At 39.6% G+C, this 25,070-nt stretch overlaps 3 protein-coding genes across 5 annotated transcripts; 1 reads left to right on the top strand and 2 right to left on the bottom strand.

Moving 5' to 3' along the window:
* Nucleotides 1-229: 229 nt before the first annotated feature.
* On the bottom strand, nucleotides 230-4,585 carry tekt1 (tektin 1; the record flags this gene model as incomplete). The annotated part of the gene is made up of 8 exons (XM_083925325.1): nucleotides 4,568-4,585; nucleotides 3,071-3,245; nucleotides 2,822-2,987; nucleotides 2,461-2,589; nucleotides 2,187-2,327; nucleotides 1,874-2,099; nucleotides 1,338-1,534; nucleotides 230-389 (listed from the first exon to the last, which is right to left on the bottom strand). The coding sequence occupies exons 2-8, from the start codon at nucleotides 3,234-3,236 to the stop codon at nucleotides 230-232; spliced, it is 1,185 nt and encodes a 394-aa protein (XP_083781451.1). The 5' UTR covers nucleotides 3,237-3,245; nucleotides 4,568-4,585.
* On the bottom strand, nucleotides 4,039-14,510 carry LOC310955500 (uncharacterized protein). Of its 3 annotated transcripts, XM_083925322.1 has the most exons (18): nucleotides 14,218-14,510; nucleotides 12,433-12,561; nucleotides 12,206-12,331; nucleotides 11,984-12,106; nucleotides 11,747-11,890; nucleotides 11,594-11,644; nucleotides 10,912-11,022; nucleotides 10,669-10,818; nucleotides 10,516-10,578; nucleotides 9,705-9,818; nucleotides 9,478-9,618; nucleotides 9,325-9,375; nucleotides 8,289-8,402; nucleotides 8,046-8,195; nucleotides 7,892-7,954; nucleotides 7,708-7,812; nucleotides 6,346-6,507; nucleotides 4,039-5,601 (listed from the first exon to the last, which is right to left on the bottom strand). In XM_083925322.1, exons 1-18 carry the CDS (start codon nucleotides 14,267-14,269, stop codon nucleotides 5,531-5,533), a joined length of 1,920 nt encoding a protein of 639 aa, XP_083781448.1. In that variant the 5' UTR covers nucleotides 14,270-14,510; the 3' UTR covers nucleotides 4,039-5,530. The 3 variants fall into 3 exon arrangements, with proteins under 3 accessions (XP_083781448.1, XP_083781449.1, XP_083781450.1); XM_083925323.1 differs by lacking the exons at nucleotides 8,289-8,402; nucleotides 9,325-9,375; nucleotides 9,478-9,618; XM_083925324.1 differs by lacking the exons at nucleotides 10,516-10,578; nucleotides 10,669-10,818; nucleotides 10,912-11,022.
* A 517-nt stretch (nucleotides 14,511-15,027) lies between these two features.
* Nucleotides 15,028-24,081, top strand: LOC310955716 (putative C-mannosyltransferase DPY19L4). Its single transcript, XM_083925704.1, has 19 exons — nucleotides 15,028-15,357; nucleotides 16,245-16,433; nucleotides 16,694-16,818; nucleotides 16,905-16,995; nucleotides 17,128-17,249; nucleotides 17,380-17,525; nucleotides 18,128-18,251; nucleotides 18,342-18,476; nucleotides 18,659-18,790; nucleotides 19,076-19,177; nucleotides 19,267-19,340; nucleotides 19,474-19,632; nucleotides 19,829-19,948; nucleotides 20,063-20,183; nucleotides 21,031-21,087; nucleotides 21,172-21,254; nucleotides 21,341-21,473; nucleotides 21,797-21,955; nucleotides 22,875-24,081. Exons 1-19 carry the CDS (start codon nucleotides 15,273-15,275, stop codon nucleotides 23,037-23,039), a joined length of 2,322 nt encoding a protein of 773 aa, XP_083781830.1. The 5' UTR covers nucleotides 15,028-15,272; the 3' UTR covers nucleotides 23,040-24,081.
* The last annotated feature ends 989 nt before the right edge of the window (nucleotides 24,082-25,070 follow it).

Here is a 25,070-nt window from a genome sequence, read left to right as displayed (position 1 = left end):
TGTTTTGTATATTTGGTCAAATGCTAAATTTTCACGAGGGGTTCAGTCGACAAACTCGTAGAAGTGAAACCAGTCTTCCCATTATTTTTTCAGTGTCATTAACTGATGAAAACAGTGTTTAAAACCCTGTTCCTATCATATACAAGTGAAATAGATTCACACATCATTTGAAGGGAACTTTATATATAGAAATAGAAGTCTCTATGTAGTGTAGACTCTTCCCGTTGCATCAGAAGTTATGTATAACAATGGGCTCCCTGTGCTGGGCGCAGATGACCTCGTCGATGTAAAGGGAGCTGGCCTTCGTCTCGATGTTTTCCTGCAGCTCCAGCTGGCAGCGAATCAGAGCTCTCTGCTCCTCGTCTGACTGAGCCGCCGCCTCACGCAGTCTGGGCGACAGAGACAAAGAGATGCCACATAAGGACCGTCCTCAATGATTTTATCCTCACACAGTATGGGAAGAACAGTGGTGGAAAACAGAAACAACAATTGTTTTGTTAAATCAGTCAATACTTCTAAATTCAGCTAAACCAGACATTAACAACATGGTCGGTTCTTTATGTGCATTTCAAAGTAATTCAGTTTTCCTTTTCTAATACAAGTCCTGTTTAAAACCATTGTGCTGTTCATGCTTTCTCACACACATTACACTTTTTTGACATGTTAAAGTCAATCTATTTAATTGTCTTTTGAGTTCCTTTCTATCAAAGAGTGAGTTAAAACAGTGGTGTTGATCATATGACCCACTAATGAAAACACCCGTTGCCTTTTTCGCCAAGTTTTCTAATCTGTGTGTCTGTGGAGACGTTTCATCTCTAGCTGTAAATACGCCGCCATGTTAGTGACGCTAACAGTGGTTGGTCTGTCGGTGGAGCTTGTCACCAACAGTTAGGCTGTGTTCACTTGTAAACGGAAATCGTGAACCTTAACTTCTCAGTCAGGCTTGTAGTAAGGGTAGAAGTGTAATAGGAGTGTGTGTGTGTGTGTGTGTGTGTGTGTGTGGATTTAAGAGGGGAACATATAGAGAACAGACTGGAAGTAGAGAGGTGAATGTGTTTCAATAAAGTTTACAAAAGTGCAAAAAAATAAAAAATAGTCAACACACATAGTGACCATGAACGTGACAAGATGGAGGCTCTGAAAGAACATGCTCGCTGCAGTTACATTTTACCGTCAAAGAGGCCGCTAGAAACAACGTATCTCAATTCTTACGGAGTACAATAAATTGCCATGCTTTGTGTCTGTTCTACTCTCACTCTATTTCTATGGTAAACTAGCAGATGTAATAACTGTCCACACTGGAACAAATTATATTCCACTGTGTGTATTTCCCTTACTTGTTGATGTGAGCGGTGAGCTGCTGGACCTCGGCGAGGAGCTGCGACTGTGCTGGATCGTGGCATTGCTCTTTACCCGGCCTCTGGCGCCGCAGAGCCAGCCGGGCCTGGGCCAAACTCAGAACATGTGCACTCTCTGCGATGGCCACTTGCAAATCCTCCCTGATCCTCTTCTGGCTGGAAAACTCAGACAGGATCTAGAGGAGACAGAGGCATAGTTTGAGACATGGATCATAGTCAGTTATTGTTACAACACTGAGAATTTTTATAATGAGACCTAACAGGTTTAATAGAAGCTCGCAGAAAACAATAACAAAGAGAGGCTTGAAAGAGCGTTTACAATCCAGGCTGCTGTTCAAATAATCAACCTCACCTTAATGAGAGGATCATCACTGGCCAACTATTATCCAGATGTCAATAAAAACTCAATACTTACAAGATTAATCAAACCAAATCTTCTCTCTCTCTCTTTTATTTTAACAGCTGCCTCCCGCTGCCTGTCTGCCAATTGAGCACCATGCACTCGTCTGCCTTACCTTGTTCAGCTGATCCTCCATCTGGCTCTTGGCCGTCTTGATCTCCTGGACGTTCAGCTGAAGGGCCGTCGCTGTGGCCTGGACCTGCTTCTGCAAGTCAGCAGCCGTCTGCTCCAGGACAGACTCCACCAGGGCCCGGAGGGACAGAGAGTTGGTCTTCTGCCTCTCCGCCTCGGCTATGTTGAGCTCCGAGATGTTCTCCCACTGCTTTGGAGTCACCGTCAAGCTGAGAGAGAGGGAGGGAGACATTTAAAAATCTGGAACGAAACGTCTTTTCTGCCTTTTCACCGACGTTTTGTTATTGGTAGTTCACCTCGGCAGAGCAGCGTTGGAGATGTTCTTCAGGTTGTTGAGGGAATGGGTCGTCATTAAGGCACAGGAGTTGTCGATGCACTGAGCCTGGAACTTCTCCTTCAGATCCTGCTCTAGCTTGTACTTGGAGGATCGGTCCAACCTGAAACACAAAACACATTTTGTCTGGCTTTTTACTGGCAACTGTATCTAGTGATGTGATTTCCAGGTTTCAAGACAATAAATGTTATGCATACTTTTGAGATCCATTGTATAGATCAGCCCGTCTTTCTTACCGGATCTGCTCAGTGATCTGCTCCACTACTCCCTGCAGAAGGGAAGCCACTCCCTCAATAACCTCCCTCTCCTTCAGCAGCTCTCTGTCCACCTCGTCGTGAAGCCTCTCAGAAGGGAGACGCTTCATTCTGCAGCCAGCAAAACAAAAAAAATACCCTCACTGCAACTACAAGTTGTTTTGTTGAATTGTTTTATATGTAAGAATCATAATAGGAGAAAGTGGTGTGGAAAAGTTTGGTCTTTTTGTGTAACTGAAAAGTCTAAAAGACGGGTTATTTGTGAGTAGTTTCAGATGTAAAGTAGCAAAATATTCTGCATTTGACTGATTGTTCTCGCTTCTCCATCATTTTCCAGTCTAACCTTTCCTCCAGACAGACCACAGTGACTCTCAGAGGCTCTCTGCAGGCCTCCAGGGCTTTCCCCACTCTGCTCTGCAACGCTAGGAGGACGTCAATCTCCAGAATAATCTCCTCCAACTTCAGCTCCAGTTCCTTCTTTAGAAACTGGATGTCTCTGACGCGCTGATCTACACGGCAGAAGAAAAACACTGCAGTCCAACTCTGTGGTCTTTGAATCTACAGAGTTCTTAGCTGATTTGTTTTGACTTACCTAGTTTCTTGTTATCATCATTTTGCATGCGCTTACATGCTTTGTCAGTTTCCAGCATAAGCCTCATGCATTCTGCTCTGAAGAGCTCTGAGTGGTTTCGCATCACCTCAAAATTCACAAGATTGGCTCCAACACCCTCCTGGGGACTGCGCTCCGGGATCGACATTACTCCCCACTGGTGGTAGATAAAAAACTAAATGAAGAAATGGGAAAAAATGTGGCTGCTCCTCTGAGAGAGAGAGCCTACGACACTTTAAAACCACAGGAAAATCCCTGTGTGTGCAGGTTTAACTGGACTCACAGATCATTCATGTTAGAAATGTCTGAAAGAAAGACAAACACTTAAACACAACATGTGCAAATGTATTGTTGACTATAAAATCATTGAAAACACTGCAATAAAGCATCTGAAAGGCCTTGTAATCTTCAGATACTGAATAGTGGATTGATATAATAACAAAAGTACAGAATTTTTATTACAGCTCCATTACAGCTAGGGCTGCAACTAATGATTATTTTCATTATCGGTTTATCATTTTCTCATTTAGTTAACAGTTAAAATGTCAGAAAATGGTAAAAGATGTCATCAGTGTTTCCCTAAGAATGTTTTGTTTTGTCCTCAAATCAAAGATATTCACTTTACGCTCATAGAAACCAGAAAATATTAACATTTGAGAACTTGAAATCAAAGAATCTGGATTTTTCTCTTTAAAAAAAAGAGACTTGAGACAATTTAATGATTAGAAACATAGTTTGGGATTAAGTTAATAGTCAACAAAATAGGTTAATCGACAAAATGTTGCAGCTACAGCTACATAACAGATAACTGAATGACAAAAAGACATGTTAATTTAATTTAGATTTTTACTCTATTTGAATTGAGATGGATCAACAAATCAAAATCTCTCTAGGTTCAAGTTTCATTTATTGACATTGTACAACACAGGGTTGCAAAAGGAAATACAGCTGTAACCTTATTCACTTTATGCTTCATAAGAAAACAAACTAAACACAATAAAAACAGAATGGTAGAAACATCGCACGACAGTTTTTACATGAAAACGAATAAAAACACAATTCCGACAACAGTAAAACCTCAACACCACCACGTTTGGCTATGGGTGTTTTGTATACAAGTAGTCGAATTACACATTGTTTTATTTATTAATTCTGATTTCATTTGGAAATATTTGTTTTCATTTAACTGTGCAACCCTGTGTTGTATAATACCACTTAAATCAACCTTGTAACTTGTTATATTTGCTAAGTTAGCTATGTTGTTCCTAAAATCTTTACAAAAAGTTGAATTTTAACCATCAAAGAGACTCTTTAGCGAGTTAACAGTTCGCCCGGAGCGACAGTGGCCAACACTGTTTGTTTTCTCGGTTTAAACACAGACATTATAAAGTGTTATTTCTCACTAAAGTTATACAAATACCCCAAAACTCACATTACAACAACAACAAAACCCCCTAACGAATTAGAAATGGACCCTACCTTGTTGAAAAACACACGTATCTAAGCTAACGTTAAGTTAATGTTTCGGCGTCTTCTGCCCTCAAATGTAACAAACAAACGGTTACCGTGGCAACGGATGATCGACGTCATGAGCGGATACGGGGCAGTTTTTCAAAATAAAAGTCACACCAGCCGGATTTCTGAGCTGGAATAAAAATAATGGCTTGTGCCCTGATTTTTCACACAGATATGACTTTTCCAAAAGGTACTTTTCAAACATTTAACATTAATATACATTTTACACAATCAAACAATAGCATACGTGGAGAGTGAGAAACGGGAAATTAAAATAGAATAAGTGAATAAACATCATGTTAAGGATGAGGCAATTGTTCAGCAAATAAGTCAAAAATAAAAGAAAGAGCTCTACGACACCATTTCTAAATCTTGCAAGCATCTTTTTCTGTATTATATGTTGTGTAAAAAAGGCCAATGCTGGTCTGGCTCTACTTCACATACAATCTCACAGGAGTGAAAATGACAGACAAAGAAAATAAAATAAAAGAATTGTCAGCACAAAAAGAGAGAATTATCTGGTATGAAATTAATAGTGACCCCAGTTTAATTCAACATCTTCCACTGCTGCATGCCGGGTGTACAGTTAATATGAAGGCAGGAATGTCACGTACATCAATGACGTATTCGGCTCTCTTAAAGGATTAATACCAGAGGAACCGAATAGTGAAACAACATCAATTACTGCAAAAAATATTTCAGGAACCTACAAAATCTGGGCCCAAACTCAAAAATGAGAGTAAAAATATCAACACCTCAGGTAAACATGTATAAACATGTATAAAAAAACACATTGTTGAGCGTCAAGTGGACACCAACTGTGATCTCTAGGAAGTCCTTCCAACTCATAGCCACTCGATGGTTTGAACTTCACGATCCAGGAGGTGCAATAAAACGCAATTTCTTCAACGTTTTTTTTCCATCTTCTTATTCTTCTTCTGGTGATTCCTCAGAGTTCTTTGACTCCTCCCTCGATGTCTTTTCAGCAATCTCTGTTTCTGTGTTGGAGTGTAAGAATAATGTTACTCTTCATTTTCAGTTACAGCGCTGGATGGTGTAAAATCTTCTTTCCCTATATCAGGATTCGATTATAATTTATAATACAATATAACATGTTTTCTTTCTGGTAATTCAATGAATAGTCTCGATGAAAAAAACACTTAGTAAAGTCTATTTTGTATACTCCTGTGTGAATTAAATACATGACACATGAAAGATCTATTTTGATAATTGATTAATCATGAAAGTGATTTTTGATGTAAAAATGGTAGAAAATGTAGAAATAACCTGCTTTTCTCATCTCTAGAATTATATTAAACTGAATATTTTGGCTTTGATAAAGATAATTGTTAGTTATTAGTCTTTTCTGATTTTATTAAAGTGGAAACTGCTACATGATGATAGCCTCTGTAAGCTAGTTCTGTTGAGTTGCCTCTCAGTGAAACGCTTTCTAAAAGCAAGTGATGCAGTGTAACATTAAAGTTATATGTTCAGGGCTTTTATTGTGAAAGGTAAGAACGAAGTAGTGAAATTGTAGTGCTGCTGTTGAAAATGTAGTTTCCTCCTGCCACTGAAAGAACTTGAGTGCAAAATGAACATAACGCGCAAGGATCATAGCGTAAAATGTGAGCGAACGATAGAAACCGATATAGAAACATACGACGGACGTTTTAATATTGTTTTGAGGACACGTGTAGTTCACTTTCACAGCATCAATAATGACTTTGTTATGTAATCTGTACCTGTGCTGCTTTTGTTCAGGCCTCCTGCTGCTCCAGCTTCTTCACCAGCTTCTTCACCGGCCTCTTCATCGTCACACCTCTCCAGTACGATGCTCAGGGTTTTGGTCACTTCTGGGTGATTCGCCGCACATAAAGGTTCATCATCTGAACTGTTGCTTGATTCTGAAAACAATATAATTGATACATAAACGCATGGCAGATGAACAGGAAATAGCTCAGACTGAATGATAAAAAAACCCTCTTTACAATACAACGTTTCTTTCTTCTTCTGAGGAACGACATTATCTGTTCTTCTGCTGGTGTTATGATGTGCATTTTCATATCTGTCACCTCTACTCGCTCAGACTGGCTCAGACTTTATCTGACGCAAGTTCTTTATTGCCTCTTCTGTGCAGGTGAACCCTTTGGTTTGTTTTTTGTTCGTTTGCCGGTGCAATTCTTTTCCACAGGATCAATCAAGGGTTCATCTTCTGAGCTTTCATCAGACTCCTGCCAAACAACAGTCGGCGCGTTTCCATTGAGGTAAAATGTGGCTCTCTCAAAAGTCTCACAGTTCTCCGTTACAAAAAAAGCACCCCAGAGGGATTCACAAGACTCTCGGAGGTGACGTATCAAACTGAACGGGTGTCGATCGTCGGGTAATCGCTGACACACCGGAGCGGCGCTGCAGAACTTCTTTCTCCAAGTGAGAAACGCAGAACAGATGCAGTTTGAGTAATCTGGTTGACATTCAGACAAGTTTATGAGCACTTCAAGATCCGACCATTATTAAATGGTATGTAGTTAAAAAAAGACGACATTTTGACATTTTAAGGTGGCTCCCTTGATTCACGAGGTCAACTCATGCAGCGAGTGACATGAAAGAAAACACTTCACCTTGAAATTTACGGTAGTTGTCAAAAAGTGTGTGTTAGTGACAGACGGGCGGTCACCGGTGCAGAGGACGCTCATTTTAACAAGTACAGATGCGTGTGCACAGATCATGTTCTGCGCTCCGGTAGTAAAAAAACAAATAGCACCTCCCCACTGGTTAAACGTCTACTCTCTACTTCGGTGGCTTGTAAAAATGGCGCATGTTGTCGTGGCGTTGTGTAAATACGTCACATCCCGCTTCGAGTATATCCAATCAGCAACCAGGCTTTTTTCATGGAAGAAAAGAGCTCCGGTCAAACGGCAACTAGGGGCGGCTTACATTCAATTAGGGGCGGCTTACATTCAATTAGGGGCGTTTGGCGAGGTAGACGCGCCTAATACAGAGTATTGGACTATAATGGAAACGTCACTAGTCACAGCGGCAAGGATATAAAAACATTTTCTTAAAAAACTAGAATCATGTTCATGTCGTGATGACTGCTACAGTACCTCGCCTCTTTCTTGATGCTCTTGTGTTTCCCTTCACTGGTTTCTTCTTCTTGGCTGTGAGGTTCTCCAAAGGCACATCGTCATCATCCTCATCGGAGCCGCTGTCTGAGAACGAAACGTCTTTTAACGTCTTTTTTACCTGAATTAAATGATTTCTGGTGAGTCTAATGAACATGCTGCCTACCTTTTAGCGATTTAGCCAGTGGTTCATCATCTGAGCTGTCACTGGAAGACTCCGCATACTTAACTACAACAAACAAAACAGATGTATTTTTGGCACAAGTGCTCTGAAAAAAAGCATTTTAGATGAGTTATAATTTCCACTGTGTAACACCTACCCTTTCCCCTCGCTGCGTTCCTTGTGGATTTCACAACCGGGGCTCTTCTAGATGGAGCACGAGGCGACTTTCTCTGACGCTTGGAGTTATGTTTCTTGCCAAATTTACCCAGAGGCTCATAATCCGAGCCGTTGTCGTCTTCCAGAGATTCTGCGTGAGAAATGGAAGTCAAGAATAAATATCTGCTGCTGAGAACACAAACGTTCTGTTGATGCTGTGTCCACTGAGAGAAAATGATCTCACCTTCCTTCTTTGAACGAACAGATTTTTTGGGAGAAGTCTTCTTTGCAGCTCTGGAGGGTTTTTTGGATTTTTTTGCAGGAGGCTCATCGTCAGAGCTTTCGTCTGTATTCACATCTGAAACAGTTACATGTATCAAAAGATTAAAGTCCATCTGGAAAACCAGATGTGTGATGACTTTACACAGACTGTAATGGGCAGCGACACTGTGTGCAGACCGGTGCCCACTGAACTCTGGAGGAGAAATAGCTCCTTCAACGGAGCAAACTGAACTTATGAAACACAGCACTTTATAGAAGATCATGGACTTTGGATGCACTTTACTATGGATTTTGCACATTTTGCACACAGGTTCTTTTAATAAATTATAATATGTATTGTATTTTTTTGTATATAACTTGTTAAAAGCTTAAACATTTAAATACAAGTCTTTTAAAAAGGCATGAATGCACGTCATTGGGAAGTTTGTCCTGTGCCGGCTGAAGTGGAGGCCATTAATAAATATCCGGTGCCAGAATCCAGAAAAGAAATGGTGCTGTTCCTGGAGGTTGTGCTGCATTTGTGTAGTTTTTTAAAGTTATTTATTTGGCCTTTTTCAAGGCTTTTATTTCTGAGGACAGCTCAAGATTGACAGGAAACAGGGGAGAGAGAGGGGGCGACACACAGCAAAGGGCCACAGGTGAACATCGTGTCTGCTTCTTAGGCAAGTCTAATCGTCCACAGGAGGAGGCAATGGCTTTGATTTGGACACTGAAGGTTTCAGTTGGGTTTGTTGGAGCATCATTGCCGGCTACAATTTAAACAGATCATAAAGAACATGTTAACTGCCCTGAGCAGTGTGAAGAATGGTAATGTGTGAGACTTCTGCGCTGATTACTGTTTCCTTCAGCCTGATAACTTGACGTACGACATAATAAGTTCGGGAAAATGTAACGGTAAAAGCACAAAGACCCTGTTAGTGGGGGTCTTTTTTTAAGGGGGTAGAAGGGGGTTGTGGTGTGTGCGGTGGCCCTGAAACACTAATGAACATGCTGCCTACCTTTTGGCGATTTAGCCAGTGGTTCATCATCTGAGTTTTCACTGGAAGACTCTGCATATTTAACGACAACAAACAAAACATTTGTATTTTTGGCACAAGTGCTCTGAGAAAAGCATTTGAGATGAGTTATAATTTCCACTGTGTAACACCTACCCTTTCCCTTCGCTACATTCCTTTTGGATTTCCCAACTGGGGCTTTTCTAGACGGACCACGAGGCGACTTTCTCTGACGCTTGGAGTTAAGTTTCTTGCTAAGAGGCTCATCATCCGAGCTGTTGTCCTCTTCCAGAGATTCTGCGTGAGAGTAAAGAATAAATATCTGCTGCGGAAAACACAAACGTGCTGTTGATGCCGTGTCCACTGAGAGAAAATGATCTCACCTTCCTTCTTTGAACGAACAGACTTTTTGGGAGAAGTCTTCTTTGCAGCTCTGGAGGGTTTTTTGGATTTTTTTGCAGGAGGCTCATTGTCAGAGCTTTCGTCTGTATTCACATCTGAAACAGTTACATATATCAAAAGATTAAAGTCCATCTATTACAGACAAAACTCAGAAAACACAGCTGAAATATGGTCGATATAAACAGATGTCAACACCTGCTTTCCTGTTATTTGTACAATTAAAGTTGTCCTCTGGTTTCTTAGCTGGTGCAGAGATTGTTTTCTTGTGCCACACATGGGAAGCTTATGTTCAAAATCTGATGGTAGTGTTTCAGTGGTTGGTGGAAGCAAATTAAACAACCAACTTAGCAAAGTGTGAGTTTGCCAAAGCGACAGTGACCTGTCTTGGCAGGGTCCAAGACAGGTCCCGGTGGAGTTTGTTCTGTGCAGGCTAAAGTGGAGGCCACTGATAAATATCTTGTGCCATAATTCAAAAAAGAAATGGTGCTGTTTCCTGGGGGTTGTGGCGTATCAGTGTAGTTTTTGTAATGGCTCTGCTGAGGAAACTTTTGAGTTAAAACACTGTTTGTCTGTCAAACTGCTTTCATATGTGTAAAAATGCTGACTTGTTCTGTTGCAGCTCCTGATTTTGAAGTATGATTTAATAAAGGTCAGAAAAATGTAGCTGTGGACACACTTTTGTGAGCAACATTTTGATATCACGAAGACCCTCGTAGTGTTTTTTTTAATAGGAGTAGGAGGAGTTTGTGGTGTGTGCGGTGGCCTTGAAACGCTAATGAACATGCTACCTACCTTTTGGCGATTTAGCCAGTGGTTCATCATCTGAGTTATCACTGGAAGACTCCGCATACTTAACTACAACAAACAAAACAGATGTATATTTCGCATGGGTGGTATGAAAAAAGCATTTTAGATGAGTTATAATTCCCACTGTGTAACACCTACCCTTTCCCCTCGCTGCGTTCCTTGTGGATTTCACAACTGGGGCTCTTCTAGATGGAGCACGAGGCGACTTTCTCTGACGTTTGGAGTTATGTTTCTTGCCAAATTTACTCTGAGGCTCATAATCCGAGCCGTTGTCGTCTTCCAGAGATTCTGCTTGAGAAATGGAAGTCAAGAATAAATATCTGCTGCAGAGAACACAAACGTTATGTTAATGCTGTGTCCACTGAGAGAAAATGATCTCACCTTCCTCCTTTGAATCATCAGATTTTTTGGGAGAGACTGAGGAAGTCTTCTTTGCAGCTCTGGAGGGTTTTTTGGATGTTTTTGCAGGAGGCTCATTGTCAGAGCTTTCGTCTGTATTCACACATGAAACAGTTACATCGAAAGATTAAAAGCCATCCATTATAGACAAAGCTCTGTTTTTGTTTTGCCCCCGATTTTGAGAAACATTCTAAGATGCAGGTGGATGCAAGTGAAACTGGTGCATGTGTTGTCCTGGTACAGGTAGTGGGAACTGAACATCGTGTCTGCTTCTTCTCAGGCAAGTCTGATCGTCCGCAACTAAATCACACAGTTGTTGGGGAGGAGGCAATGGCTTTGATTTGGACACTGAAGGTTTCAGAGAAGGGTTTGTTGGAGCATCATTGCCGGTTACCATTTAAACAGATCATACATAACCTGTTAACTGTCCTGACCAGTGTGAAGAATGGTAATCAGAGACGTGTGTGTTGATTACTGTTTCTTCAGCCTGATACACTTGACGTACAACATAATAAAGGTCGGGAAAATGTAGCTGTGGAGGCACTTTTGTGAGCAACATTTTGATATCACAAAGACCCTGGTAGTGGGGGTCTTTTTTTAAGGGGGTAGGAGGAGGTTGTGGTGTGTGCGATGGCCCTGAAACACTAATGAACATGCTGCCTACCTTTTGGCGATTTAGCCAGTGGTTCATCATCTGAGTTTTCACTGGAAGACTCTGCATATTTAACGACAACAAACAAAACAGATGAATTTTTGGCATAAGTTCTATGAGAAAAGCATTTTAGATGAGTTATAATTTCCACTGTGTAACACCTACCCTTTCCCTTCGCTGCGTTCCTTTTGGATTTCCCAACTGGGGCTTTTCTAGATGGAGCACGAGGGGACTTTCTCTGACGTTTGGAGTTACGTTTCTTGCTAAGAGGCTCATTATCTTCTGAGCTGTTGTCGTCTTCCGGAGATTCTGCGTGAGAAATGGAAGTCAAGAATAAATATCTGCTGCGGAGAACACAAACGTTCAGTTGATGCTGTGTCCACTGAGAGAAAACGATCTCACCTTCCTTCTCTGAATCAACAGATTTTTTGGGAGAGACTGAGGAAGTCTTCTTTGCAGCTCTGGAGGGATTTTTGGATTTTTTTTCGAGAGGCTCATTGTCAGAGCTTTCGTCTGTATTCACATCTGAAACAGTTATATCAAAAGATTAAAGTCCATCCATTACAGACAAAACTCAGAAAACACAGCTGAAATATGGTCGATAACATGTCGTGATGTAAACACCTGCTTTCTTGTTATTTGTGCCGTTAGATCGGAGCGATGTGTCGTCTATTTCCTCTGGTTTCTTAGCTGGTGAAGAGATTGTTTTCTTTTTTATTGAAGGCTCGTCATGTGAAGAGTCATCCGAAGCTACAACAGGAGATGATATGGAAACAAATGTGTCAAGTTTAAAGTGTTTTTTCAAATGGCAGTATCTTCGACATCATCTGTTTTTTTTGGGTTGTCCTCACCGCTTTTGTCCTTTTTTGAATTAGCGCTGGAGCTGTTTGTGTTTTCACAGGACTGCTTCTCCTCCCTGTTTGGCTTCGTCGGGAGCGTTGAGAGAGGAACGTCATCATCTGAGCAGGAGCTGCCATTCCCTGATCAGAGATGGGATAGAAATCAGTAATTACGTCTCATGTTTGGTCTGGTTCAATTATCATAAACGTTCAACAATACATTTGGTCTCAATAAACGGACCCTTTTTCTAGTTTGCATATCGTGATTTTACCTTACTGTAAACGTTTTCCAGTTTGGAGCAGACTCAACAGTTGACTTAGACATATTGTTCAAATTTCACTACACTTTTAAAGATAATGGGAGACTGAAAACTGGGCATGTCCACAATTCAGGCATAGGATTTTGACTATTTAAAGTCTCCCTAGGGCTTTTGTCCAATAGGCCTACAGTAGAAATTATATTTAAGTAAGTACAGGAGTATTTTAAGCCATATACACTTTAAATAACCAAGTTAAAATACACATTTTGTGGAATGGCACTTTTCAGAGTGTTGTGTAAAATGTATAGTTATTAGAGAACTACTTATGCACTAACACATAATCAGCATTCATTATTTAACTTCTTGCACTTTAACCATGTTTATATAATCTACGATACTGTAGGTCGTCTGATCTTATCTATGTATCATATTTTAGAAGCTGTTAATGGGTTTTTAATGTAAAATGAAAATCTACAAAATCCCAAGTTATTATAGATGAATGAGCAAAAAAGAGTTAAGTGTAAAGAAACATAAAATGCAAATACTTCAGAAAATAAAATAAATATAAATTTTTACTTAGATACAGTAGCTTAAACTACTTTACACCAATATATTACTAGAAGTACCAGTGCTATTATATATTTTATTTTTAATGTGCATGTTGCTGCAGCGCAAACAAACTCTCCTCAATACTATCCACGTAAAAAGTGAATGTGTATGATCCGTGTAAACTCCACCTGAGCTGTTTAAAAAGCAAAGTTCGTAAAACCATTTTCCAAGGTCAAATTCAAGCACTCTCAAGGTCCATTTTCAAGCTTCTTCAGCACCTTACAGTTACATATTCCTACGAATACATAGACAAACATACTTCTTTTTAAAATTAAAATCCAGTTAAAAGAAATGGTATTATGTTATAAACAACTGCATTTGTTTCATGATAGCAGAATAATAAGAAATGAATATGTATATATAGCTATTTGTTGAAAGAAATACGGATATAATTTCAAGCATTTCATCCAAAGTTCAAGCACTTTTTAAACCTTGAAAACAACATAAAAATTCAAGCACTTTCAATGATTTCAAGCTTTTCCAGCACCTTACAGTTACATACTTCTACGAAAACATAGACAAACATACTTATTTTTTTTATTTTATTTATTAAAATCAAGTTAAAAAATAGATGATTTTACGTTGTAAACCACTACATTTGTTTCGTAATATCAGAAGGATAAGGCATTAAATTAAATGTATATTCTTTTGCTATTTGTTGAAATAAATACGGATATAATTTCAAGCACTTTATCCAAAATTCAAGCACTTTTTAAACCTTGAAAACACAACATTAATATTCAAGCACAGGCCTAAAATTCATCATTTTCAAGGATTTTAAGCACCCGTGGAAACCCTGTCAAAGACATTAGCAGCAGCGCCGCCATGCTTTATTTTGAAGTTGTAAGCTAACTCATCTTTAACGTTAGCTACAATGAATAAATGACCCGTCTGCTCAGCTATAATTAATAACATAATTAATAAATACCTGAAGAGTCGTGTCCCACAGTACGGGGCGTGTCGGCGGTGCTGCAGTCCATGTTGTTGCTCAGGTTAAACTTAATTAACGCTCTTCATCCAAAACGCGCCAAGACGCTGCTGCTGCTGCTGTTGTTGTTAGCTTCTTCTTCTTCTTCTCCTTGTTTTTAGCGAAGTTCGCAGTTTGCTGGTTGTTGCTGTCACCAAATGTTAAGTGTCTCGGTGCGACAGAGAGTCTTTCAACACGTTTTAATAACCTGTTTATCCAGCCATGGCTTTAAACAAATGAAAAAAGTTGATCTTCGTTTTGTTTTGTTCCCTTTCGTTTCTGGAGAAGGAACACAAGGGCGAGTGTTGATGACGCGTCTCGACGTCATCATCTACTTACTTAAAAAAAAAACCTTTATTCAGAACATTTCAGTACATTACTTTTTTCCCCGTCAGTTTTCTTTTCTTCATTATGAAACAAAATCTCACATTAGTGTAAATCAGTATGTTTAAAACAAACGGAGCAGTAAATTTGGTGTCAGGTTAAGGTGACTGTCGGCCTCTTTAACGGTATTCCATTGCTAGGCAACAGCCTTGTTCCTTGTTCACTTCCCAATGTTTACCATGTTTATTTTTACATCTTTGAAAAGGTCAAGGATATCCAATTTATAATGACTTTAATTTATTTATAGGCACTTTCTCAGCAAATCAGACCTGCTCCTTTTGAATGTTAAAAAGATATAAGCCATGTTGTTTGTACATTTTGTTAATAAAGTTATTTTTTTCTTCTTCTTCTTTTGTACCGCAGCAGCAGCAGCGGTGCCATGAGTGCTGCTTATTTCAGTCCTCCGACACAGTTTAACATCTCAGGGCTGCAGCTGTGCACCTGCAGGTTAACGACAGCGGGAAGAAGAGTTTGGGTATAAACCGGATACGTTTGTGTCTCGGCTTTAACCGTTACAGTTAACCGTTATAACCGTTATGATCTGAGGTTCCGGTGTTAGCTAGCCGCTGTTAGTTAGCATGCTGCTGTCTCAACCAACCGGACAACGGCTCTGGGATTAATTTCATCTCGTCATGACCGAGTTAAGATGTCAAAAATCTGACACTTTGGAGGCAAATACAGAAGAGGACACGCTCCAAAATGACCCGCAGACTGCACGTAAGTCCACGGGCTAACGGAGAACCAGTTAGCTTCCTGCAGAACCAACCGGAAACTTCACCGAACTTTTCCATAGAAACACGTCTCTCCTTTTTATAGATTTTTAATTCATTATTTTTTAATTTTATTTAATACATTTTTTTAAATGTTGTATTCTTATTCTTAATTGTTTTATATATATATTGTATATTTTTCTAACTTCATTTATTATTTTTTTAAATTTGGATTCTTAATCTTTTACATTTTGTAGTTTTTATTTTACAATGTTCAAACTTTTTATTTTTATTTAGAATTTTGTATTTCTTTATATTACTTTAATTTTTATTTCATTTTGATTCTTTAATTTTGTATTTTGTGTGTTTTTAACTTGATTTAATTAGATTTTTTGAATTTTGTGTTTTTTAAAAAACAATTTGTTTTTGATTATATTTTGCATATTTTTAATTTACGATTTTTTAAATGCACATTTACTTGTCACAGGCATTCAAATAGTAAAAAAAAAGTAATAATAATGTAATAAAGCAATATACAAATTCTGAACACAAGGATTTACCCATTTAAAAAAAAATAAAACTACAAATTTTGCATAAATTAAATATTTTGGTTAGTTTTTTATTAAAGTGGTCTTCAATTTGTTATCCAACTATGTATTAAGAACTGATTATTGGAAAGAGGTATAAGAGAGCGATTTCTTTCCATATTTAATTTTATTAATATAATATATATGTGATATTTAGCTAAGATAAAGAAAAAATTAACAAAATACTGTTTGTTCTTAGATAAAAATTTGGATGCTTAATATAAGAACAGGTCAGTTTCTCTAAATGTAATATTCGTAATTAATTGTAGTTGTTAAACTCTGTCGGTCTGTTGTAACACCTGACCAGGTACGAAAGAGGTGATGAACACGGCGGATGAAGGGAGTGTGCCCAACGGTGGAGATGGAGATGGAGAAGACAAGCAGCAGAAAGATGGAGATGAAGGTGAAGTTAAAGAAGAAGAGGATGCTCAGCAGAAACGGGAAGAATCAAACGGACCTGAGTCGCCTGTCAAAAGACCCAGGATTTCTTCTGCATGTAAGTTCACGTCCTGTGTACTGAGTGTCAGTGTCAGGGAGTGAAATTAGCACCTGTCACCTGCCAAAAACAGGGTAAATGTAAGCGTTAATACAGAAACAAAAACGAGTTTCTGCCCTCAGTGACCTTAATGATGGTGTGGCGGGATAATTACAGTGTAAAACCATCTGAGGGCTGATTCTTCCTTTTAAATACAGTCAAAATGTGTCTCACGTATTGCTGTGTCATGTGATGTTCACTGTTATATTTCTGCTCCTCAGCAGGTTTTCTGCAGCGCCTGGTGAGGGTGTTCTTCGGATGTCTGGCAGCAGTTGCCTGCGGCATCCTTTATGCCGCGTATCTCTCTGCGTATCATGACAGGAAGTTCTGGTTTTCCACTAGACAGGTGTTTATCACAGGTCTGCTTCCATTCAAGTTCCTCTTCACTGCCATAAACATATGAATCCTAAAATTCACTTGCATGTGTCTCAGGAGGTCGAGCGAGAAATCACCTTCCAAGGAGGCAGCGGGCTCTACTATTACTACTACAAGCGCCTGCTGACGGCACCGTCGTTTGAAAGAGGTACATGTGTCATTTCTGCTCCTAATTTAAAGGAAGAAAATTCAAATATTGAACTAAATACAACAGCAAAAAGGACACTAACTTGAATTAAAGAGCTATAAATGTCATTGTCCTCTGTTCTGTGTTTTTCAGGGTTTTATGAGCTGACCCTCGATAACAGGACTGTTTCAGGTGAGACCATCAACGCAGTGGAGCGCTTGTCTCTGTATCCAGAACTCATTACAAGCTTCATATACAGAGTCACAGACAGCCAGGTGGGTTTTTTTTCTCCTGTTGGTCAGTTTCTGATTTAGGTTAAATAAAGTGTATATGTTTTGACCTTGCTTCAATACATTTGTGTCTCGCTCTGTGATAAAACCTTTATATTTCCGTCTCTGCCTTTAGGATTTTGTGGAGCCAATCTATTTCTATGTTGGAGCGGTCTTCGGGCTCCAGGCGGTCTATGTCACCGCCCTGTTTGTGTGCAGCTGGGTGATGAGCGGCACATGGGTGGCCGGCATGTTGGCTGTGGCCTGGTATGTGATCAACAGGTGAGAGGAATACTGCCCCCCCGCTCTTCGTACTTTAGTGTGAGGTTCCTCTGAATGCCTCGTGTCTCTTCGGCTACGTTCACGCTACAGGTCTTAATGCTCAAATCCCATTATTTGTTTGGCTCTTCACATTACATCTTTAAGTGTGGCCTGTCTACGCTCCTGAAGTGACCATCATGCGCAGTTGATCATTGTGGCATCACGCATCAACGGTGTTTACGGAAGCAAACATGGCAACGGCAACCGGTATTGTAGGCAGCAGCCGGCAAATTTAATCAATAAGACCCTTCAAGTCTGGCTTGCCCTGAGCGAGGGTCAGAATGACGTCAAACGCATTAAATGCGACCTGGCTGTTGAGATTGCGGTCGCATTCAAAAAAATCCGATACGTATCCGATTCAGTACCACATTAAAAAATGGCCTAATTCTGTGGCGGCTGGTGGCTCAGCGGTCTGATAACAAAAACAGACTTGAACATGGGGCATTTAAAAAAAATCATAACAACCTCATGTTTCATGTTTCATATTTGTTGCACTCGTTTTCTTTCTGTCGTTCGGTCACTTGTCCGCTCTGCAACTCTTTTGTGGGTCATTTCTTCCTCAGACCAGATACGACCAAAGTGGACTACGCCATTCCTCTGCGGGACAACTGGGCTCTGCCTTACTTCTCTTGCCAGGTTGCAGCTTTGACGGGATTCCTGAGTAATAACATCAGCTCTGCCACTGAGGTGAGCCTTTTAAAAATCCTCTAGTTTACTTTAATCAGTTAAGGTGGAACGCTACTTTTAAACACACTGATGAACTTTATTTCTTTGTAGATGTTTTGCTATCTTACCATGAGTGCCACCACCTTTACCTTCCTCCTGGTCTGGGAACACAGCCACTACGTGCTCTTCATCCAAGGCCTCTGTCTTTTCTTGCTCGACTCTTTCGACCTGGTGCCACCACGGAAGGTAAGGAAGAACAAATGTGGGTTTCCAGATGTAACTGTTCATATAAACATGTTTGTTCAGTACCTTTTTCAATCCGTTCTTACCCACAATCATCCTCAAATACATTGTGTTTTTTCTTTGTTTCTCTCCTCCCTTGCTCTCTCTACTTCTCCCTCCATCATCTCTCTATCCGGGATGTTAAGATGGCCGATATTCACAAGGTGTACCTCAGCTCTTTGTTCCTGGCGTACTTGTTCCAGTTTCAGAACCCGACCCTGCTCAGCTCGCCTCTGCTCAGCCTCCTGATTGGCCAAGTGCTCGCGAGGTACTTCCAGGTAGAGTTAGCTGCTCCCTCACGTCAGAGCTCAGTCAAATTACATTTTACATTTGTTTTAATTTGCATTAACCCCGGACGGGTGAGATTAAGTGCTTATGTAAGTATTTAAACCATTTGTTAACAGATAGTTATCAAATACCTTTAATAAATGATAAATAATTAAACTAATTTATCAAGTATACAGCTCTATTTTTTCTGTATTTTATCATAAAAATGGTTGACCTTTTGTGTTTAAACCTAGAGTAAGACCATCTCAATGCTGTTTTCTCTATTTCTATTACAGCAAAAGATGAAGATGGGGCCTCTTGTGGCCAGAGTGATGAAGCTCTTCCTACATTTCCACTTGGTCTTTACCACAGGGATCACCTTCAGTTATTTGGTCAAGGTACAGTAAAAGAGTTTGCTGTCTGCATTGACCTATTTCAAGTCAAAAGCATTCGTTTGTAGTGAATAATCGCTGCTTTTCATTTACAGAAAGCAATACCTGTGAGTGAGAGCGACTTCATTTTGAAATTCCTTGAAGTAAAATTTGGGCTTAACACAACAACGTGAGTTACAGCTGTTGCATGAAACGTTAGCTGTTACAGTGCAGGCTAATACTGTATTCATATAAGACAGTCATATGCTATTTTCTGAATTTAATGTTATCTAATTTCAATGTTTTCTCTAATTCTTTGTCAGGGACTTCATCACCAACTTCCTCTTGTGCCAAGAGAGCTTCCAAATGCCCGGTCAGGACTTATTTCTACGGTTGACGCAGGCCTCAGTTCTTCCCTTCTACTTGCTGGTGCTCACTGTCTGCCTGCTGTCCACCCTGCAGACTATTTACAGAAGACTCAGGTTAGACACTTGTGCCAAACACAATGCGTACTCTTGGGTGTCTTTCTTAAATGATATTTGACAAAGCTGGGGCTCACAGGTTGAAGTTTTGCTGTAACAAGCTCCTGTTTGAGGCTCTGGTCAACATTTATCATGGTTCCACTTTTCGCTGTAGGCTCGATGTCATGACCCTGGAAGCATTTTAACTTTTTTACAGTGGCCAGCCAATGAACACCAACCTCAGACTTGAAGATGGTCAAATAGGAGAGCAGCCAGAGGTCATCTATCACGTTTTTCACACGCTGCTGTTTGGAGGGCTGGCTCTGCTGTTCGATGGGTAAGTTCATCAGCCTGAGCGTGGGTTTTTGGATTTCTAACGTGTGTCTTTAGTAAATTAAGCATTGTTAAATAGACACAATTAGACATCGACTGTGTTCTTTCTTTCATGCAGGATGAAATATTTATGGACCCCATACGTCTGCATGTTTACAGCGTTCGGTGTGTGTTCTCCAGACCTCTGGATGACTGTGTTTAAGTGGCTCAAACTGAAGTCCATCCATCCTGTGGTGCTGGTGAGTGGCCTCTGATATTAACCTTTAACAGCAAACATGCTATTTGCATGTGCTATTTCATTTATAAAAAAGTGCATGACTTTGGACTAATATTTTCTCCTAAATTAATTTAAAAGGCGTTTTAAATTAGATTAATATCTAACAACATAGAGTTGCAGCAGAACCCGTCCTTATTTTTGCATTAAAATGTCTAAAAGCGCCTAGAACTTATGTATTTTCTTAGAAAGTGTTCTTACATTATCATAAATGTTTACAAATAATACGTAATTTTAATGAAAGTAAAGGTCTGTTTCATTTGGTGCCTGTCAGTTGTATCAGTGTTGTGTTTGTCTGACAGAAGCAACATAAATTTACTTTATATCCAATTTTAACCCCTTACCCCTTTTAGATCTCGGTCGTTCTGAACTCTATATTTAACCGGATGAAGGATTTAAGTGATTGAAAGTCTGGATTTTAAGTTATCAGAGAAAGAAGCTGAGCGAACGTTAGCAGCAGCTCGACTCGCAGCCCTCCTGGACGTCCTGTGTCTGTCAAAGAAACAAAATGTTTAACATGAAAATGCTCAACGCCGATAATCCCACACTATTCAATTCACCTTTATTTATATTGTCAACTCATAACAACAGTTATCTCAAGACCCTTAACTAAAAGAGTAGGTCTAGACCACACAGTTAAATACTCTAATATGATTTATTTATTCATTCATAAACGGGTCATATTTACATATTTTCGTGACGTTCGATGTAACAAAACTGTCTTTTGTGACTGTTTTCACTGTGAGAGCTCTCATGGCAGATGATTTACATATTGTGCGTTTAAAGTGTTCATTGTTTCTTTTACTCTTCAGTCTCTGATCCTGAGCACAGCGGTTCCTACCATCATCGGTTTCAGTTTGTGGAGAGAGGTGAGATCTTCAGCTCTTTATCTTTCAAAGCTGTTTATATCGGAAACATAATATCTTCGAACACTGCTCTCTTCTGTCTCGCAGTACTGCCCTCGTGTCTTAGCAGAGTTGTCCGATCTGCAGGATTTTTACGACCCAGATACAGTAGAGCTGATCAGCTGGATCAAGTGAGTCATCTGATCTGATTTGTATTGTCAAATATATCTATAAAGTCTTTATTGTGGCATGTAACATATCTAATCCTGTGTTCCAGGTCCCAAGCTCCAGTGGCGGCTGTCTTTGCGGGCAGCCCTCAGCTGTTGGGAACCGTGAAGTTGTGTTCGGGTTCAGCTGTGACCAGTTTACCGCTTTACTCGGACGTCAACCTGCTGAGGAGGACTGAGGATGTGAGTGAGAGAGAACAGCACAGCCTTTTTTAAACAAAGCTAGATTGCTTAAAGTCCTGGGGTTACAAAGATGTGTGATTCATGGATCACATGGAATCCACTTTGAATGCCCTCCTAAATGTATTATAGTAATTTTATTAATGTTAGCATGGGCCTCAAAAATGGTGTTGCACGTCCTTTCACCTCATATTATATCTATCTCTACACTGTCAAGAAAACACAAGAAAAAGACAAAATATATATTTAGATGTTCCCTATCACAGATGACTTGAACTAGCTAACTTAATCTTTTAAATAACTATAATTTTCCCCTCTTCTTGTAGACCTATCAGGTGTATGCGATGAGATCTGCAGAGGACGTCTACAAGATCCTGACCTCTCAGAAGACAAACTATGTGATCATCGAGGAGTCCATTTGTAACGAGCTCAGTCTTAATAAAGGCTGCAGGATCAAAGACCTGCTCGACATTTCCAACGGACATGTGAGTTTAACCCGGCTCTCTAAAATCACCAATAAATACATTATATCTTGTTTGTTTAATCTGTACGGAAAACAGTGTGATAACAGCACATTGTGGTTTTATTACGTAGCCCGGCAATCGTAGATTGAACGTGATCTGGGAAGGCTGCTGTCATTTATTCAGCACAAGGTGCGAAGTCCTTCAACCAATCAGACCAATGCTCTGGATGACGTACTCCATTCGTTTGCACACCAGCGAGGCTAACTGGTAGATTCAACTTTTACCAGAACCAGTCGGCAGTAGAGCAAATACATCCACTCTTTGGAGGAATTGCTCCAGGGCAGGTGTCTGCTCAGTTTTCAAAGTAAACTTGCCACTGAAATGATTTAAAACTGCAGCGGCCGCCATGTTGAATGTAAATTGTAAACACAAAGCTGCTTGCGATGCTTCTCTGTCGTCATCGTGTTTAACCAGCCAAAAGCGTCGGGTGAAAAAAGCCAGCTTGGTGATTGGATCCAAGAAATAGGATAGGAAACAGGAGGAACAGACCTGCTCTTTTCCAGACCGAGGTGCAGGGTGAAATTCAGATCGCCGGCAGATGGTGATGGGGGTACCCGGTCTAGGGGTTTGTACTGGACTAGTTTTTCCTGGTTGGGAGCAGTTTATTCCTGGAGTCTTGGACTGAGCCAGGCTAGCTGTTCCCACCTGTCTCCAGTCTTTGTGCTAAGCTAAGCTAAGCTAGCTGCTGGCTGTGCCTTCACAAGAGAGCAGTGTCGATCTTCTCATCTAACTTTAGGCAAGAAGGTGAAAAGGTGTTTCCCAACATGTCGTTCTCAATGAGGTACTGCTTTTAGAAACTCCAGGGAAGTATTATATAAGACGTGAGATTTTAAGGAAGTGTTATTCTCGTTAATGTTCCATATGCTCTTGTCTCATTTAGGTCGTTTATGACAAAGGGGAGATCTACTCCTTCTCCAAGCACGGAAGATTCTGCCAGGAGATCAAGAGGAACTACTCGCCCTACACAAACTACTTCACACGGGTTTTCTGGAACCGCTCGTATCACGTGTACAAAGTGAACTCTGTCATCTCTTTCCAGTACTGACAGCAGCTCATGCCCCCCGCCGCTGAGACTTTACTGAGCCTGCCCCTCTCCAGTGTTTCACATCACAGCCACAGCAGAGGACTGCAGCTTGTGCTCAGAAAAAACGTCTAATCACTGGTTCCTTCTACATCCCCGTGTGTGGATGCTGAAGCTGCAAATACAAACTGGTATCAACGGAGAACATTGTACTGATTTTGACCTACACTTTGTTTGATTCAAATCAACATCAAATGGCCCTGTTTAAGTTGAAATATGCCATAATAACCACTATACTGTAGTTTTATAAGCCATGCATTGCTGTTATGTATTTATTGAAGGGCGGGTTTGTACAGAAGCCAAGAGCAGCTGTGGTTGCTGTGATGTTTATAGGCTTTGGAAAGGGTAACAAAGGGTGAGCAGATCTCTTTTTTTAAAAGGAGCACACGCATGTACGTAAGTTAAGAGCTCATAGATACAGTTCCTGCGGTCTACCATCACCAGGTGAATATGTTTGAAGCTCGGAAGCACACCTGCGACACTGGAAGATTAGAAGTGCATGAAGAGCTTCTTCATACATCATGGATGAAAGATGAATATTTGTTGAGAGGATTTTAAATGTGTCTTATGTGCTTCTTTTTCCCAGTTTAGCTGTGGTTTTGTTTGGAGCGGCTCTGTTTTACATCCAAATCAGAATCTGATTTATTTCCAAATAGGTTTTCTCTTGGAAGGAATTTGCCTTAGGGTTTGATCCATACAATAAACATGAAAGTAGGAATCAAGATAAACAGCATATAATAATATTGATTGAATAACCCAGGACAATAGAAACATCTGTGATCTTTCTTTAAGCCTTAAAAGGGTAGTGAGGACTGGTTCTGACGCTACTCGTTCCTGTTACTTTGTCTTCATGTGGATGCCTTAATGTGAGATGTGTGAACTGTCATCTCTTTATTTAGCTTTACTCGTGTCTGAGACTGATCGTTTCCCCTTCACCCGGTTCTTACCTGAAGTATTTGGTGGTATTTAATTTCCTTCTGGTGCTGTCTAACAATCCTCACTGATAACTGTCCATGTGCAAAAGGCCATGTAGTAAATATTAGGTTTTATTGAAATATAAAAGATTAAAGTGTGTATGAGTTGATGAATACAAAGCTGATCTTATGTGTTTCTCATGCTTATGTTTTTAATGTCTATTTTATTTAAAATACAAATAGGAGGGAATAAGGGGAAGAAAAAGACAATTTTATATATTCATGTCAATTTTCCCTTGGCATTTTTTGCTAAATAGTATAAACAGCATCCATACTCTAATATCCACTCTTCTTCTTCAAACTACGACTAAAAGTACTTAATAATAGATACGTATAAACAATACAGCATTCTCACTTCAGTAAAAGTATCAGCATCGACACATACTGAGAGTACCGAAGGTAAGGTATTTCACATTTCAGAGTAATATATATATTATACTACTGGATTATAATTAGTGATGCATTTATGTCTACATCATTTTAACGTTGCAGCTGGTAAAGGTGGAGCTAATTTAAATTACTTTATATACTGCTGCGTAAAAATACGTAATTTATTAGTTGATTGTTTTTGTATTAATTATCTTAATCTGCAAACTAATGCTGTTAGATATATGTGCAATTTTAGCCTCCAAAATGTAATGGAACAGAAATAGAAATTATCATTAGATGGAAATACTCGAGTAAATTACTTGGCATTTTTTATTTAAAATTATTATTTTAAAGATTCTTAATGAAGCAAAATTCACAGCACATATTACATTACATACAATACAATTCATCAGACATATACATTACCAAAAACTCAAATACATTCAGTTCTATAATGTTTAATATTTATATATTATATTTTTTCATCCTTTTTTGTTTTTTAAGTGATAAGTTAAAGTACAAATACTTACAAAAAAATGATATATTATATTTTTTAATCCTTTTTGTTTTTTAAGTGTAAAGTCACCAAATTCACGCTGAGCGCATAAATATGCGCAAACATGGCGCACTGTGCGTCTCCTTGGCGACGAAA

The sequence above is a fragment of the Echiichthys vipera genome, assembly GCF_963691815.1.
Source record: "Echiichthys vipera genome assembly, chromosome: 13".
Lineage (NCBI taxonomy): Eukaryota > Metazoa > Chordata > Actinopteri > Perciformes > Trachinidae > Echiichthys > Echiichthys vipera.
This window is presented reverse-complemented; position numbering and strand designations above follow the sequence as displayed.

Excerpts from the sequence above, each read along its gene's own strand:
- LOC310955716 (XM_083925704.1), top strand. The coding sequence starts at position 15,273 with ATGACCGAGTTAAGATGTCAAAAATCTGACACTTTGGAGGCAAATACA. Across the intron at positions 18,477-18,658 it reads ACCTGGTGCCACCACGGAAG|ATGGCCGATATTCACAAGGT; the intron begins GTAAGGAAGAAC and ends CGGGATGTTAAG. Across the intron at positions 21,088-21,171 it reads GTTTCAGTTTGTGGAGAGAG|TACTGCCCTCGTGTCTTAGC; the intron begins GTGAGATCTTCA and ends TCTGTCTCGCAG.
- LOC310955500 (XM_083925322.1), bottom strand. The coding sequence starts at position 14,269 with ATGGACTGCAGCACCGCCGACACGCCCCGTACTGTGGGACACGACTCT. Across the intron at positions 7,813-7,891 it reads ACTGGCTAAATCGCTAAAAG|ACAGCGGCTCCGATGAGGAT; the intron begins GTAGGCAGCATG and ends TTTCGTTCTCAG. Across the intron at positions 6,508-7,707 it reads AGCATCAAGAAAGAGGCGAG|AATCAAGCAACAGTTCAGAT; the intron begins GTACTGTAGCAG and ends TATTGTTTTCAG.